We start from the raw sequence: 15792 nt of genomic DNA, 5'->3' as shown, positions 1-15792 counted from the left end.
ACGATTGAGCTATTGTTTTATCGCATAGTCTTAAGAACAAAAATGTTATCGCCCGAACAGGGACTTGAACCCTGGACCCTCAGATTAAAAGTCTGATGCTCTACCGACTGAGCTATCCGGGCTTCTTTTTGCACGAGTCGCTTCGACAGCATACCAAGCTGCATATGTGCTCTTTGTGACGTCTAATACCGCTACTTCCTTTGTATTATACTAGCTGCTAGCTACATAACACACAAAAGGATGTCTTCCGAACACATTTCTAAATGTTCAATCAAAATTGGTACAGTGCGGTATAGACATGGCTTTCCTTTCGACATATTAAGCTCTTTATTTGGCTCCAGAAACCATTGTTTCCTGATCTACTGCTAGTACACTAGATGCCAAGGGAGTTGGGTGCGATTTAGGACACGTTCTTTACAACGTTGTGGGAGATGAGAGTACTGATATTTTCTAGACAGTTAGATATGTCTCTCAGATGTATTAGTAAGGACAGTTTTCTCGACTGTGCCATAAATTTACACCGCGGTGTAAAACTAAGGCATAATGTTTTGTCGCCGGAAGGAAAAATGTCTGCTTTGTATCGATTGACTACGCGTAGTTTACACGGAACAGTTCACCTGCGGCCTTCACAGCCTCGTTGTCGATTCTCAAAGCTGCCTGCACAAAACGCTTGGGGACCGCCCACTAGACCAGCTGGATGCTGTTGGACCTCATACCGGAGCTCATGCAATTCTGGTTTTATTTCAAAGGTAACTTAAACAACAAAACACCCAAAACCGGAAAGAGTAATTAAACCAAACCTTAATTTTAAAATGACGTAATTACATACGTTTCATTTCATTATTCCTTATTTTACCAAAACTTGCTATTGTTTTAGTTAGTGTGGCTATACGAACAAGCTGTTTTGATTGGCTGGCTGGCCTGGTTTTACAATGCAGATTGGACTCAGATTGGTGCAGACGTAATTGTACCACGTCTTGGTTTTTTATGTAAAGTTGCAATATTCTGCCAGTAGATGGCAGAATGTTCCTGTACCATAGTCCAAAGAAGCATGCAAAATATCTGGTTCTCACGCTGCCATTTGTGATTTGACCGTTGAAATATCAGAAAGAAAATAATAATAATAATATTAATAATAGTTAGTTATATTTTCAAGTCATATTCAAGAGATTATTGCTTTACATACAAACGTAACATTAGAACAGATCATGTTAAGTCTAACTACTCTCAATAACAATGGTAAACAGCCAGCATTCTGGGCAAATTTCTTAAAATCATATAAAATGGGAGTTTATTTATTGAGGAAAATTGTCAATAATATTACATATCTGTGAGTGGAAAAATATGTGAAGCGTTAGTTTATCAAATCAAATTTATTTGTATAGCGCTTTACACAACTGATGTTGTCACAAAGCAGCTTCACAGAAACCCAGACAAGACAAAGGTTTTAAAATGAAACATAAAACCTAGAGATGAGCAAACCAGGAGCAACAGTGATAAGTAAAACTCCATCAGAGCTGAGGAAGAAATCTTGGGAGGAACCTAAGCTCACAAGGTGGGGCCTATCCTCCTCTGGTCAGACTACCTACAAATTATTGACAAGATGTCCCTGTACCATCACATAAGTCTACTGCTATGATCCTGTGTACTGCTATAATCATAGTAGTAATAGTAGATCATGAAAGCAGTGATGAGGTGGTAAAATAGAATTATTTCAGTGACCATTGTGATTTTTCTTTAACGGAAGGGTACCAACAGTCTTATCCGTGTACATAAAATGGAAATTTGCTTTTATGGCTCTGTACTCAGATCCACATCTCCCAAAGCATGGCTGGAAATGGCCAGCCTTGTGCAGTCCGCAAATACTCTTCTGCAATTAAAAAGAAAAATTTGAAGAGCCATTTAGTCAAACAAGTAAACAGACTACATCATGGTCACATGAGCCTAGGTTTTAGTTAAGAGCACAGTTCGTATGAAGACGATTTTGGCCCCAAATGCATGCCATAACAATCTGCCTTGGAGCACTAACATGACTGTAGGTTAAAATATAGTCCATCCATTATCTGTAACCGCTTATCCAATTTAGGGTCGCGGGGGTCCAGAGCCTACCTGGAATCATTGGGCGCAAGGCGGGAATACACCCTGGAGGGGGCGCCAGTCCTTCACAGGGCAACACAGACACACACACACATTCACACCTACAGACACTTTCGAGTCGCCAATCCACCTGCAGTGTTTTTGGACTGTGGGAGGAAACCGGAGCACCCGGAGGAAACCCACGCGGACACGGGGAGAACACACCAACTCCTCACAGACAGTCACCCGGAGCTGGAATCGAACCCACAACCTCCAGGCCCCTGGAGCTGTGTGACTGCGACACTACCTGCTGCGCCACCGTGCCGCCCTAAAATAAGTCTTATTTGATTATTAATATTATTCTGGAAGACAGTAATAATAAAATTAAAATAAAAAATTAACACTATTAACAAAATTCAAAATATCTTACCTTCTTACCTTTCAACTCGAAATAAGAAAAGCATACTACTAAATATGTTTTCTGTGGTACTGTAATATGCCAATAAGCTTTTTGTTTAAATATGGTATAGAGACAAGTAGTTTACTTAATTATTTACTTTACAAGGTAAACAAACTTATTTTCTCCAACGCACCGTACGTGCACAGAGAATTGTGTGTAACACAAGGATACATCTGTTGTGTCCTTCTTATCGCTCAGAACGTAGGCTGCATTTCTTGGCTGTATACAAAGAATCCTTCACATCGGAACAGCTTTCTGTGACATAGCGGCCAAGAAATGCAGCCGAGCTCGGCCACAGCTAAAGGATTTGGAACGCAGCTACTCTTTATAATTTGATGATGAATGGGGTGGGGCTAAAATGCTATAGGTTGAATAGCTGTGCTGACTATATTATCTGTTTGCATGTTTTCCAGGTCCCACAGAATCCCACTTGGGAGCCAGTATCTGAAAGTCAACTTCCCCCAGTATGTTACTTTTTCTGTATGATACTTAAACCGTCACCTTGGTCGTTTTCTCTGTCAAAGCATTCATTTCAGAATTATATTCACTTTTTCAATTTTTTTAAAAATATTTACAGTTGAATGCCCAATACAATGTCTTATGTTTATCACTACCTCATGTTTTCAAGAGTCACATTGCCTCTTGGAACTGAGTAAAAAGGTTAGGTATAGCTCCACCCTTCAAGAGCCTGATATGTCATCAAAAGCTAGTCTGCAGTGATATCAGAAGAGCAGTGTAGCAACCATGCTGTTGGACTTTAGTTACATATACGGCATCATATGTATTTAGAAACATTCAACAGTCAAATATTATCGCCCACTCTTAACACTTCTGCAATATGAAGCTGAAAGGCTTCTAATTTGGCAGCCTTTTGTTCAAAACATCCAGTTCTACCTTACCGTGCATTCAGACTAGCAGGTGAGAGAGCGACAAGCAACCAGTCATTTTTACTACGGGAGAATGCAATTTGTAGCTGTGATGCAGCAAAAAGTGGCAAGTGACACAGCAACTCTGGTGAACTGTGAAGCATGGACCATGTACACAGCCACATGCGACAATGACAGTGGCTTCAAACACACCCCCAAGAGACCAAAATTGTGTGTCATTAGCAAATTGTCACCTGTGAGTTTGAACTGGGGCTAAAATGTTGCAGCAGGCCCAGGCATGAGAATGCAATTACTTCACCATTTAAGGTGGAACTAATAATTTACAGGGTAATCAGCAAGATGTCAGCATACAACTAGTAATGTTTTATTTGAGTTATGAAGTAAATGATCATAATATACTGAAACTACTTAAAAAATAATGGAGGGGTAGGGATAAGGGTTACAAAATTACAGAGCTATATCAATGACATAAGTATTTGAATCTTAATTTTCAATATTTGAATTATATTTGTCTGAATTTTTAATATTTGAAACGTAATTGTCTGAATATATTGTATCGGAATTGTTTTTGTATGGCATTAGATAAACTTGAAATTTTAAGGGGGTGAAATATTCAGATTTGGAAAAATTAAAATTTGGACATTAAAAAAATTCAGAGATTTTAAAAAATACAGATCCATAAATTCGAAAAAATTCAGATTGCAAAATACAGATTAAAATACTTATGTCACTGATTTAGCTTCATACAAAAGTCTGATTCTTCATGATGTGTGTGCTTCACTTTAGAGAAAAATAAATATAATTATTATTGTTATAATAATAATAATAATATCATAAATTATGTTCCATTTCATGAATGATTATTTGCTTCTTTGATTGTGGTAAAAAAATCACTGATTGCTCTGTTTCATAACATGGAAATATAACAAGAGATGTTTTATCTGCAGTACACAAAGGTCTCCCCTGATCTTGTTGACAAGCTGGAGAGACTGGCTCTTGTGGATTTTGGCAGTCAGGAAGGAGTGGAGTGTTTGGAGAAAGCGATACGTTTTGCAGATCAACTTCATGTTGTTAATACAGAGGGTGTAGAACCAATGGATTCTGTGCTTGAAGACAGGTGAGATATTTGTAATGTCTTAATGTCCAAGGGCATCTCCAACAAATATGTTTTTTTTTTTTTTTTTTTCTGGATAATCAGGGTTTGAAATTCATTCATTCATTGACTATAACTGCTTGAATGGTGTCAGAGACCTACAGATTATTTAGAGTGGCGACATGACAATGCTCTTCTTGCCTTCTTCATAAAATTAAAAAATATATATAAATAATATTTTAGTCCATATATCCTCAAAATCTTATCATAATAATTTCATGCAGTAACTTTCTCTGCTGACCTTTTTAAGAAATGTCTTGATCTATTTATTAGTAAGCTTCTGTAGAACAGAGCATTTCACATAAACACTTGAGTGATTATTGTTTTTATATAAATGTCAAACATTAAATCATGCAGAAACAATGAAATATAACTGGAATTCTCCCTTTATAATTTTTTTAAAATTAGTATAAACATTTTTTAAGGCGCTAGCAGCAGAAACATGTAACAGTTAGCAGTGGATGCGATGGAAATCCCCTGTCATTCAGCAAAACCTGCTTTTGCCTTGTCCTCATTTGAACTGTCAGTCTGCTTAAGACAGATGTCATATTTCTACAAAGCCTAACTTCCTTTTGGTTTTCAGCTTTTGTTTGTGCTCGCCATCTCTGAAGATCTGTCATGACTCCTATGACTATGAACCCAGTTTCATACACAGTCTTTCCTTTTCGTAACATTCGTAGCAAAATTTCACACATATATCAATCTATTTACAGACACATTTATATATTTATTAAAAACAAAACAGAATATTATGGTGCATATATTTAAGGTTCAAGCACACAGCTTTTGTTAGGATTTTTAGGGGTCCAAGCACTGAAATTTCACCATGTCCACTGTTTACACATTACATACATCACACAAAGACCCTCTGACATCACACACCTCGCACAGAAACTGACACACTTCACAGACTCTCAGACACCCATCACAAACACAATCATCTGAACCTCACACAGAAAGTCAGACACATCACACATTACACAGAATCTGATTGGTTCAGTGTCTGACAGTTTTGCCAAAGCAACTATTGTCTATACATCTTTCCCAAACAACAACTACAGGAGTTGTCAGATTTGACTTTGCTGCCATAGTAAGCCAGTTCATGCTTGAACCCTTAGATTACAAAGATTACAAAGGTAATCTTTAGGTATTGTGATATTGGGTCTTTTTTAAGGTTGTAATGAGATATTCTTTTTAATATCAGTTACACTTTTTATACAGTGTTCTGAAATTATCCTCTAAACCTTGACCACCCAGATCATTACACAGCTGTAATATGCTGTTCTGTGAGGTGTTTCAGACCACAGACATATTCCTGTGAGTCACATCCAACATGTTCATTGACTCAAAAAAGACCACAGATTTAACAGGAAATGTCAATCATGCTCAGCAATATACACTTAATATACACAGAATATACACAGAACTGAGTAAAGCAGCAGTCTGAATGAGAACATTTGTTTTGGCAGAGAAAAGAGTACATTTATATTTGGAAGACATCCATTATACAGCTTAAGAAGCCTTACCCAGGATTAAATAATGCAGTATGGACCTCTGATGTGATCTAAGATGCTAATATCATCTGTTCAGGTACAATTTTATATTCAGTTAGTTTTTATTCCTTCTGAATGTTTTTGTTGTCACATATCAGACCTCTGTATCTGAGAGAAGACATGGTGAAGGAAGGAGACTGTGCTGAGGAACTTCGTCAGCTCTCCAGGAAAACGGTGGAAGAGTATTTTGTTGCACCTCCAGGTCAGAAACACTGTTACCCAAGTAACAATAGCAAGTTACTCCATAGTCAAGAGTATCACAACACTGCTCAAACTACGCAACTTTTCTAATTTGAGGCCTGTTGTTTGTGGACTCGGTAGATTGCAAGATATGCAACTTATCACAGATGAGGCTCACACACACAACACCATTATTCATCTGAAGAGAACTTTCACTTGCGTATCTTGACAAAGAGCAGCTTTCCCACAAACCCAGCTCTTTCACCAAAAATTAAGAGAACTGAATCACGGACGGCACTTTCATATTAGAGCCTGAGCTGCTGACTGCTGCTCCTGCTGCTGCATCTACCTCATCTATTACAAGATTAAATGCAGAGAACTTTAAATAGGTTTAAGAATATTATGGGCAAGAATATCCTGTACCTGATATGTTCATTCATCACAGGCAGTCGCCATGAGCACATGCAGATGCCAAATATTTGTCTTTGATGGGAAATGTGGGCCTAAAACCATAAACCCCACTCTAATTCAGCTAATGTTATCTAATGAAAATTTAGTGATAATGGAATTAAGTTTCTTACTTTAGGTGAAAAGGTTTGTTGTGAGCATTATCTCATTTCACTACATGTTGGAGAAAAGAACTGTTCAAATAATTTCATTTTGAAAAATATCCACGTTTCTTTCTTACAGGAAATATCCCACTGCCGAAGAGAGAAGAGCGATCAACCATGCTGAAAAATGCTGAATTTTAATTTCAGACAAATTTAAATTTATTGCTTTTAATATGTATGAATTCATAATAAACATTAATGTCTATTTAATTAGAGCCACACATTGTGTTAAACTGGTCAAAAACATTCTTCTAAATTGAAGTGTATTGGTATTAATTGGGTTTTAGTCTCTGCTGATTGCAATTACAGTTTCTGTTCTTCTCAGAAGGCTTTAAACTAGATATGGTCACATTTCTGAGAAGTAAAGCAGCCTTCAGGGCATTTACTGAGGTTAAAACACTGATAATGGATGATTAGCTCTTGCACTAAAACACATTTCAAATATATTGGATGGAGGATTCACTGGTCCATGGCCTAGTATGAGGTTGTTTTATACCCCTCTAGACATGACTTGGTATTGAGCATGGGGACCACAGATTATACGTGGTGTGTGTATCTGCAACTGAACATGCATGTCCACACTATCTTAAAATAAAGGAAGTCACTCATTATAAGGAGTGTCTAGAAACCTTTGAGTATATCAAAGCATCAGAAATGTAAGGTGAAAACTTTCTCTTGATTGAAAGATGACTTGCACTTTTTAAAGCAGAAAGCATTAAGTTTCATTTGGAAAAAAAAACTGTGGCATGAGCTGAGAAGAATTATTAAGAGAACTTCTGTAGGTTTCATTTAACAGGAAAACAAACAGTTATTGTCACCTAATTTCCATCAGATATTAATAGAAGGAACATAAAAGTACATGGTTGTGTCCTAAACAAAGACATAAGAACAAGCTAAAACAACCTGCATTCCTTCAGGAATGTGTGACGTAAATATTTACAGCTGGAATTCCCCATCATCTGATCAACCCCCGCCCCCTTATCTACGTGTCTTTTCCCTTTCCTTTCTCCACCCACTGGAAACAGAAACTTGTCTTGCTTTTTACTGTTGACCATGATTTATTCGGGTTCAGCTTAAAACACAGAATGCAGCCTTAGAACTGAATAATTCATGGATAATACAGTAACACATTACAGTACAATCAAGGAAACTAACATATTTACTGCAAGTACAAATATTTGTGGAGACGTCCCCTACCTTAAAGTGCACCCAATGTGGACTAATTATGCACAGAGTTAATTTCCACCACCTTCTGCTAGCTTTCAGCTGTAGAGCAGTAGGACTGTTTTGGAGATCCATTCCAAACCACTGGGATTAATTTAAGTGACACAACAGTCTAAATGGTATTTCAATGTCATATAATTCATTTTAAAACTTAAAAATAGTTATTTTATCTGTTAAGTTTCTTATTTATTTGGGCCACTGTTTTGACTGTGACGTCACTGTCCAGCACGGAAAGGAAACCGAAACTGAACTAATGGGATGATAAACGAATACTACGTGCCGTGGGCGGTGCTTCCGCGGCGCCTATTGGCTGGCGCCGTTGGGGGCGTGGCCAGAATAGATAAAATATAGGTTCCTGATGAAGAGAGAGGACTTTTAATTCATTAACTTGAAGGAAGAGTGTTGTTCAAAACTCTCAAGACAGCATTAAATCAGGTAAGCTACAAATTTCATCTGATTTTAGATAATATTAATGGCTCTGTTAAACGACTTAAAATTCTGTGGTATATCTCCAAAATGTTGTGGATAGGCTTTAGAATAAGTGAATTTAATTACTGTAAAGTGCCCTCACTGTAGGCAGATGTACAATCTCCACAGAAAGCCTTATAATGCAATGAGAGGCTCTAACACAGCAGCACAGGAAGTTAAAATCACTATACTCACTTCTAAACATACACAATTATGAATTCTCCCATCACTGTCCTGGGGATCAGTGGAACTGTTTTCTCTGTTATGATACAACTTCATTTGGTAAATTTGGGATGAGATTTTATCCTGAACTCTCCACTGAACATAAGGTTATAGATGTGATGTTGAAATGTGGCAACAAACTTCCACTTAATACCCTAGATTTCCTGCAGAAATGTTGAATTAGCATGTGTCCAAACGTTTATACCTGGAAACCCCCAATAATCCAGTGTGAAATGTGCCCACATTAGATTTATGGACTCTGTATGTGTTCAGTTAACAGTTCAGATGATGACTTAACACTATAAAAGTGAACTCCACTCTATGGACTATGTGTCTGGTCACACAAAATTAAAGGGAAATTCTGTTGATTAAAAGTCATTTTTAAAGAAACACTAGGTAAGGTTTTGGTTTTTGCTTCTGTGGCTCCCACTAGTGTAAATTTTACAGCACTGTACTGAAATCAGTGAGGAGGTTTGAGAGGGTGGGTTGGTTTCCTACCTTCCTCCAAAGGGTCATAGTGTAATTTCTGCAGTGCTGAGCCCAGAGAAACAATGACAGAGGTTCTGTAAACAAGTGGGTTTGATGTGAAATTGTGGTGAATGGAACCAGACGTGTGAAGCTCTTCCTCTAGAAGCTCCTAACAAAGTTATTACATTAAATTGGTCTGAAGAGTTTGTATAATATCTGAGACATTGTTTTGTTTTTGTTGTTTTTTTAAAATAGTTCTTAAAGAAACATTTGTTCACATTTTCAATACATGCATCATCGTTGCACGAAAAACTCCTCGACGTATTTAGGTCACTGGTAGCTGTGGAGAGTAAATTAAATGCTGTAATGAGACGCCTGGTTCCAATCACTACGACAATAAAGAAATCAGGGAATTCCTCTTTAATCTTGGGCTGAGCGCTGATTCTTAAGTTTTGAGTAGTGAATAATACTCCATTCTCTCTCGCGCAGGTCACCTACCCGTTAAACCTATGGATCTGACTGTGACGCTCTTGAGCGGAGAATTCTGCAGAGTGAACCTGAGTGCGGCTGCCACTGTGGGTGACCTCAGGGGCGAGGTGGCGAAGAGCTTCGATGTGACCCCTTCGCGCGTGCGGCTCTTCATGGACAACGGGCAGCGCGTGACCTTCGAGGACAAGCAGAAGACACTCAGCAGCTACCGCCTAAGCTCGGATTCGAAGATCATGGCGCGGATCCTCTCGCCTTTGCAGGTTTTCGTCATGAACGAGAAAGGCGAAGTGAGTTTAGAGCGAACAAAACCAACCAACAATAACATTAAAACGACCTCCTTCAACCTATACAGCACTACCACAGAGCAGGTTGGGTGGTGTAGAGACTCTGACATAGTGACACTGATGTGTTAACGCCTGTTAGTTTGGTATGTGTGGCTCAGACACAGCAGCGCTGCTGGAGTTTTCAAACACTATGCAAGCTCACTGTGTACTCTACACTAAAATTGTACATTTACAGAATTAGGCAGACACCCTCATCAAGAGCTAGTTACTACTTTAATCATGTCATGACTCTTACTGGTGTAGCATGGTGTGCACTACAACTATTTAACTTTATTAGACATACATAATTACCTAGTTGGTCCACTTTCTACACATAAAGTCAGAGACAGTATTGTCATAATCTCGTAGGTGGACTATTTCCAGTCCAGCAGAGACACTGAGGGGTTTAAAAACTCCAGTAGCAATCCTGTGTCTGATCCAATCATACCATCGCAGAACACACAGCCACCACATCAGTGTCACTACAGCAGTGACAGTGGTCCACCCGGCTAAGATATACATGCTCTGCAGGATCCTGTGGTAAACATTGAACAACAGAGTGCAGAGCAACAGATGGACTACACTCAGTAATTGCTGAAATACAAGTGTTCCTCTATTGTATGAGAGGTTGATAAAATGGACAATTAGTGCAAAAACTGTTTTGGCTAATCAGTTTAGATCGATCATCAATAATGCTATGACCACCTCCTTGTATGTATACTCGCTATCCATTCTCTGAGCTCCACTGACCATGCAGGAGCACTTAGGTATACAGTAACAGAGGGTAGCTCATCTGTTTGCTTTGCATACATTTTAGTCTCCTTTCACCTAGTTCTTCAATCATCAGGGCCCCCGCAGGGACAGGGAAGGTATGATTTGTGTGTTTGATCATTATAAGCACAGGTGGCTGTGCTTTAGTGTGTGTGCTCTTTAAAGTGAAACAGACACAGCAGTGTTGGTGTCACCTCAGTGTCACAGCTGGATTAAGAATGGTCCACCAATCGAAAATATCCACTACCCAAATAATACTCACTCTGTGGTGGTACTGTGGTACAGTAAATGATTCTTTGCTTCTAAATGTTCCTGTCAAAAAACAAACAAATCAACTACATTGACTTTACAGGAGAAGGCACAAAGCATTTTAGTTTAAATGCAAATGAAAGTAAAGAGACCCCCCCTCCCCGCAATTTTCATACCGTAGAAATACCTGAATCTGAACACGAAACCCCTGAACACCTGAAATGAAAATTGTATTTTTTTCTTCTCTTCTGTAGAGGAAAACATATGATGTGACAGAGGAGGAGACAGTGGATGAGCTTCAGAGGAAGATCTACAACAAAGAACAAACAGCTATTGACCAGCAGAGGCTCACCTTCAGTGGAAAACAACTGGAAACTGGGAAGAAGCTGAAAGAGTACAACATTGCGAATGGCAGCATCATCAACACGACCCTCCGTCTAAGAGGAGGATAAAGAAACAAAACCACTTGACACCACAAAGGAGGACATCTGCTGTTAGCCAGGGATCTTAAAATGGACTGTTTGCGAGTGTCAGACACAATAAGGTAGTAGTTATGTGTCTAACTTAAGTGTATTCCCAATGTTAGAATTTACACCAACAATGTAATGCAAAAATAATGTGCAATATAATAAATTATACAATGTTATATTTTAACATTGTACAATGTTTAAATAATTATTTTTATGCCCTAGAAATTACAAAAATTCAAGTATTTGCAGCAGTTACATTTTCACTTGTATGAATGCTACATTCCACATTACATGCCTGCTTCTATTTCAGATTTTCCATTCCATATTAAAAGTGTGATTTTTAAACCGAAGTTAACGTCTTCTAGCTTTTCACCCCCCACCCACACTTGTATCTGCAGATACCTTTTGTTTCTTTTTTTTTTAATTTCATTTGCTTAAACTGCTAGAAATAATATTAATGAATTTGATAGAAAAAAGCTAATTGATCTCACCAGCCACTTTTACTTTTATTTATTTGTAGTGTTATATTTTCTCATTATAATTTATTTTATATTCATTCTATTTATTCCTTTAATATTAGGATATACACTTAAATAATTATTGTAAATGGAAGTAGACATGCATTGAGTTCATATGTCTTTTTTGAAGCTCTGTTCAAGTGAAGTTTGTGCAACATTGCCATTATTAGCAAATCTTACCGTTAAGAAAACAAATTGTGTCTGTGACAAATAGAAACTGTAACAATTCCTTGAGACTGCCTTTAATAAAAGTTCCAACGTTTTCTCCAACTCTTGATTTTAAGCAGTTATTTATCAAATACTTTTGTTTGTCATGTCATTGCACATTGGAACCTGTGATTCCACAGCCAAGAATCCCAAAAAAATAATTGTACTCCTTCTATCTCAGTGTGTGTAGCATGGATTGGCAGTTAGTGTTCTTCTCCAAGCATGTTAAGATGTTGTGGAAAGTATAGGGTTAGTCAAAAGTCGCAGGACACCCTTTTATCTGAATACACCAGAAAGTAATGGGTGATTGGTCCTAGCTTTTATGTTGTCAGGAACATGGCCGCCATTTTGCAACCCATCATATTGGATCAAGGGCAAGTTTTTCCAATGGAAGGGTGGTTATGCAGCATATCAAAGAAATACAAGGGTGTCCTGCAACTTTTGACTCATGCTGTATATCCATTCATTTATTGTCTGTAATCACTTAAACAGTTCAGGGTGGTGGTGGGTCTGGAGCCTACCTGGAATCATTGGGCGCAAGGCGGAATTACACCCTGGAGGTGGTGCCAGTCCTTCACAGGGCAACACACAGTCATACATTACAAAATACACTATATGGAAATCTAAAATTTCAGTGTAGGGTACTAATGTTCGATTATAATTTCTGGCTCTCTCACCCATCTCAAACTTATTAGATGGAGCTCCATCACTAAATAAAACTTAGTTCCACTGCTTTAGAGCCTAATGTGAGGGTCTTATAACCCTTTAGCCAAAGCTGCTCCAGAGCCTCATTTCATTCTTTTCTGAGGGGATGATTCTGTAGTGCAGTCAGTGATAATGAATCATTATTTGATTAATAATTAATTATTTAGTTAATTTAGCTAAGCTCCACGGTTGGGAGCCATTAAATAATATGTAGTGTCTTTACCGGTCCAGTCTCAGCTTGGACATGTAGGTCATCATGTTGGATGACTTTACGTATAGCAGAATTAGCTATAATTAATTATTATTAATGAATTAATATGCTCGTTGACCCGCTGTAGGTTCTTGGCTCTGAAAATATAGTAATAATTCCGTACAAAATAAAGGTGCACACACCAACAAATAACCAAGGATTGTTTTTTTTTATCATACAACTGGTTTATCAAATGTAATATCAAATAATGAATATTGATAATGCATTCATATAATGAAACTGATTACAGCGTTCAGGGAGATTAATAGATGAGGGAATTTCTTCTTTAATTGATGATTACCCTAAATTCTAAAAGGGCTATAGTGTATCCCAGCAAAGCATTCAGCACCAATCTCCTGAGCTATGAAAGGAATGAAACCATGTGACCTTACGTATCCCTCTGTGGCACAAAATAATGAATTCCACTGAAGTTGGTGTGAAATGCATTCTGGGATATCTGACGCACTCAAGTCTACAGAAGTCACGTCCCAGTGTAACCTTGATATTATGGGCGGAGCAAGAACACATTCGGGTATTTGTACTTGCCTAGATGTAGACTTTTAAACGGAACAGTGCTTGGGCTGCGACTGATGGCGTTTCCCAAGAACACATATTGAGAAATGACTGGTGACTCATCAAGTATGCCGGTGTTCCAACTACATAATGACCACAGCGTCCTCTGGAGTTTGTACTCTTGAGATGAACTCACCAAGTTTGTACTACCAAGTACGGCAGGTCGAACTTGACACTCTTTGTTTTAAGAAACAGCCTCTGTCAAATGACTGCATCTCACCAATCAAATGTACAAACCCGATTCCAAAAAAGTTGGGACACTAAACAAATTGTGAATAAAAACTGAATGCAATGACGTGGAGGTGCCAACATCTAATATTTTATTAAGAATAGAACAGAAATCACAGATCAAAAGTTTAAACTGAGAGAATGTATCATTTTAAGGGAAAAATATGTTGTTTCAAAATTTCATGGCATCAACAAATCCCCAAAAAGTTGGGACAAGGCCATTTTTTACCACTTTGTGGCATCCCCCCTTTTTACAACACTCAACAGACGTCTGGGGACAGAGGAGACCAGTTTCTCAAGTGGAGTGCTCTCCCATTCATGTCTAATACAGGCCTCTAACTGTTCAATCGTCTTGGGCCTTCTTTGTCACACCTTCCTCTTTATGATGAAGAGATGACGTCTAGATGGGAGCATATGTTGTTCTAGAACCTGAACATAGTTCTCTGCATTAATGGTGCCTTTCCAGACATGAAAGCTGCCCATGCCACAAGCACTCATGCAACTCCATACCATCAGTGATGCAGGCTTCTGAAAGGAGAGTTGATAACAACTTCGGTTATCCTTGTCCTCTCTGGTCCGGATGACACGGCGTCCCAGTGTTCCATAAAGAACTTCAAATCGTGACTCATCTGACCACAGAGCAGTCTTCCATTTTGCCACACTCCATTTTAAAAGACCCCTGGCTCAGTGAAAATGTCTGAGCTTGTGGAGCTTGGTAAGAAATGGCTTCCTCTTTGCACTGTAGAGATTCAGCTGGCAACGGCGGATGGCACGGTGGATTGTGTTCACTGACAATGCTTTCTGGAAGTATTCCTGAGCCCATTCTGTTATTTCCTTGACAGTGGCGTTCCTGTTTGAGGTGCAGTTTAAGGGCCCGGAGATCACAAGCATCCAGTAGAGTTTTATGGCCTTGACCCTTACGCACAGCAATTGTTCCAGATTCTCTGAATCTTTTGATGATGTTATGCACGGTTGATGATGATAACTTAAAAGTCCTTGCTATTTTACGCTGGGTAACACCATTCTGGTATTGCTGCACTATCTTTCTGCACAACAATGGTGGAATTGGTGATCCTCTTACCATCTTGGCTTCAGAGAGACACTGACACTCTGAGAAGCTCTTTTTATACCCAATCATGTTGTCAATTGACCTAATTAGTGTTAATTGGTCTTCCAGCTGTTTGTTATATGCTCAATGTCCTGTTTCCAGCTACTTATTGCTACTTGTCCCAACTTTTTTGGGATTTGTTGACACTGTGAAATTTCGAATCAACATATTTTTCCTTTAAAATGTTACATTTACTCAGATTAAACTTTTGATGTGTCATCTATGTTCTATTACGAATAAAATATTGACATTTACCATCTCCACATCATTGCATTCAGTTTTTATTCACAATTTGTTTAGTGTCCCAACTTTTTTGGAATCCGGTTTGTAGACACTAGTGACGTTTGATTCTGTTTCACCAATCAAACAGAGCCAAGCTGTCACATGATCACACACAAAATCCTCCAGGCAGAAAAGAGCACAGAAGCACAGTACTATGGCAGAGACAACGTAATCTCTGCCTATTGAGCCCATTGTTTTGTTAGTGAACAAGTAAATACAGAGAACTACACACACAAACACACTTATGTCCAGACTGCCTTTTTCTTCTTGTTCTTATTCTTTGTAACCTATACCTATTGAGCCCATTGTTTTGTTAT

General features: G+C 38.4%; 2 protein-coding genes and 1 non-coding gene across 4 annotated transcripts; 2 read left to right on the top strand and 1 right to left on the bottom strand.

Annotated features, from left to right (window-relative positions):
- Positions 1–49: 49 nt before the first annotated feature.
- trnak-uuu (transfer RNA lysine (anticodon UUU)) lies at positions 50–122 on the bottom strand. Its single transcript has one exon. It is a non-coding gene; the product is annotated as a tRNA-Lys (tRNA).
- Positions 123–215: 93 nt separating this feature from the next.
- Positions 216–7551, top strand: LOC136676311 (glutamyl-tRNA(Gln) amidotransferase subunit C, mitochondrial-like). Its single transcript, XM_066653210.1, has 5 exons — positions 216–749; positions 2950–3000; positions 4371–4540; positions 6228–6331; positions 7000–7551. Exons 1-5 carry the CDS (start codon positions 432–434, stop codon positions 7059–7061), a joined length of 705 nt encoding a protein of 234 aa, XP_066509307.1. The 5' UTR covers positions 216–431; the 3' UTR covers positions 7062–7551.
- Positions 7552–7681: 130 nt separating this feature from the next.
- LOC136676314 (uncharacterized) lies at positions 7682–12375 on the top strand. 2 transcript variants are annotated; one of them, XM_066653213.1, is made up of 3 exons: positions 7682–8579; positions 9792–10078; positions 11389–12375. In XM_066653213.1, exons 2-3 carry the CDS (start codon positions 9812–9814, stop codon positions 11584–11586), a joined length of 465 nt encoding a protein of 154 aa, XP_066509310.1. In that variant the 5' UTR covers positions 7682–8579; positions 9792–9811; the 3' UTR covers positions 11587–12375. The 2 variants fall into 2 exon arrangements, with proteins under 2 accessions (XP_066509310.1, XP_066509311.1); XM_066653214.1 differs by lacking the exon at positions 7682–8579 and having other exon boundaries at positions 8593–10078.
- The last annotated feature ends 3417 nt before the right edge of the window (positions 12376–15792 follow it).

The sequence above is a fragment of the Hoplias malabaricus genome, chromosome X2, assembly GCF_029633855.1.
Source record: "Hoplias malabaricus isolate fHopMal1 chromosome X2, fHopMal1.hap1, whole genome shotgun sequence".
NCBI lineage: Eukaryota > Metazoa > Chordata > Actinopteri > Characiformes > Erythrinidae > Hoplias > Hoplias malabaricus.
The sequence above is the reverse complement of the archived record's forward strand: the minus strand, read 5'-3'. Positions and strand labels throughout refer to the sequence as shown.

Bases quoted from the DNA above. Each gene is read 5' to 3' on its own strand.
- LOC136676311 (XM_066653210.1), top strand. From the start codon at position 432: ATGAGAGTACTGATATTTTCTAGACAGTTAGATATGTCTCTCAGATGT. The intron at 3,001-4,370 runs GTATGTTACTTT...TTTTATCTGCAG, and splicing joins CTGAAAGTCAACTTCCCCCA to TACACAAAGGTCTCCCCTGA. The intron at 4,541-6,227 runs GTGAGATATTTG...GTCACATATCAG, and splicing joins GATTCTGTGCTTGAAGACAG to ACCTCTGTATCTGAGAGAAG.
- LOC136676314 (XM_066653213.1), top strand. From the start codon at position 9,812: ATGGATCTGACTGTGACGCTCTTGAGCGGAGAATTCTGCAGAGTGAAC. The intron at 10,079-11,388 runs GTGAGTTTAGAG...TCTCTTCTGTAG, and splicing joins TCATGAACGAGAAAGGCGAA to AGGAAAACATATGATGTGAC.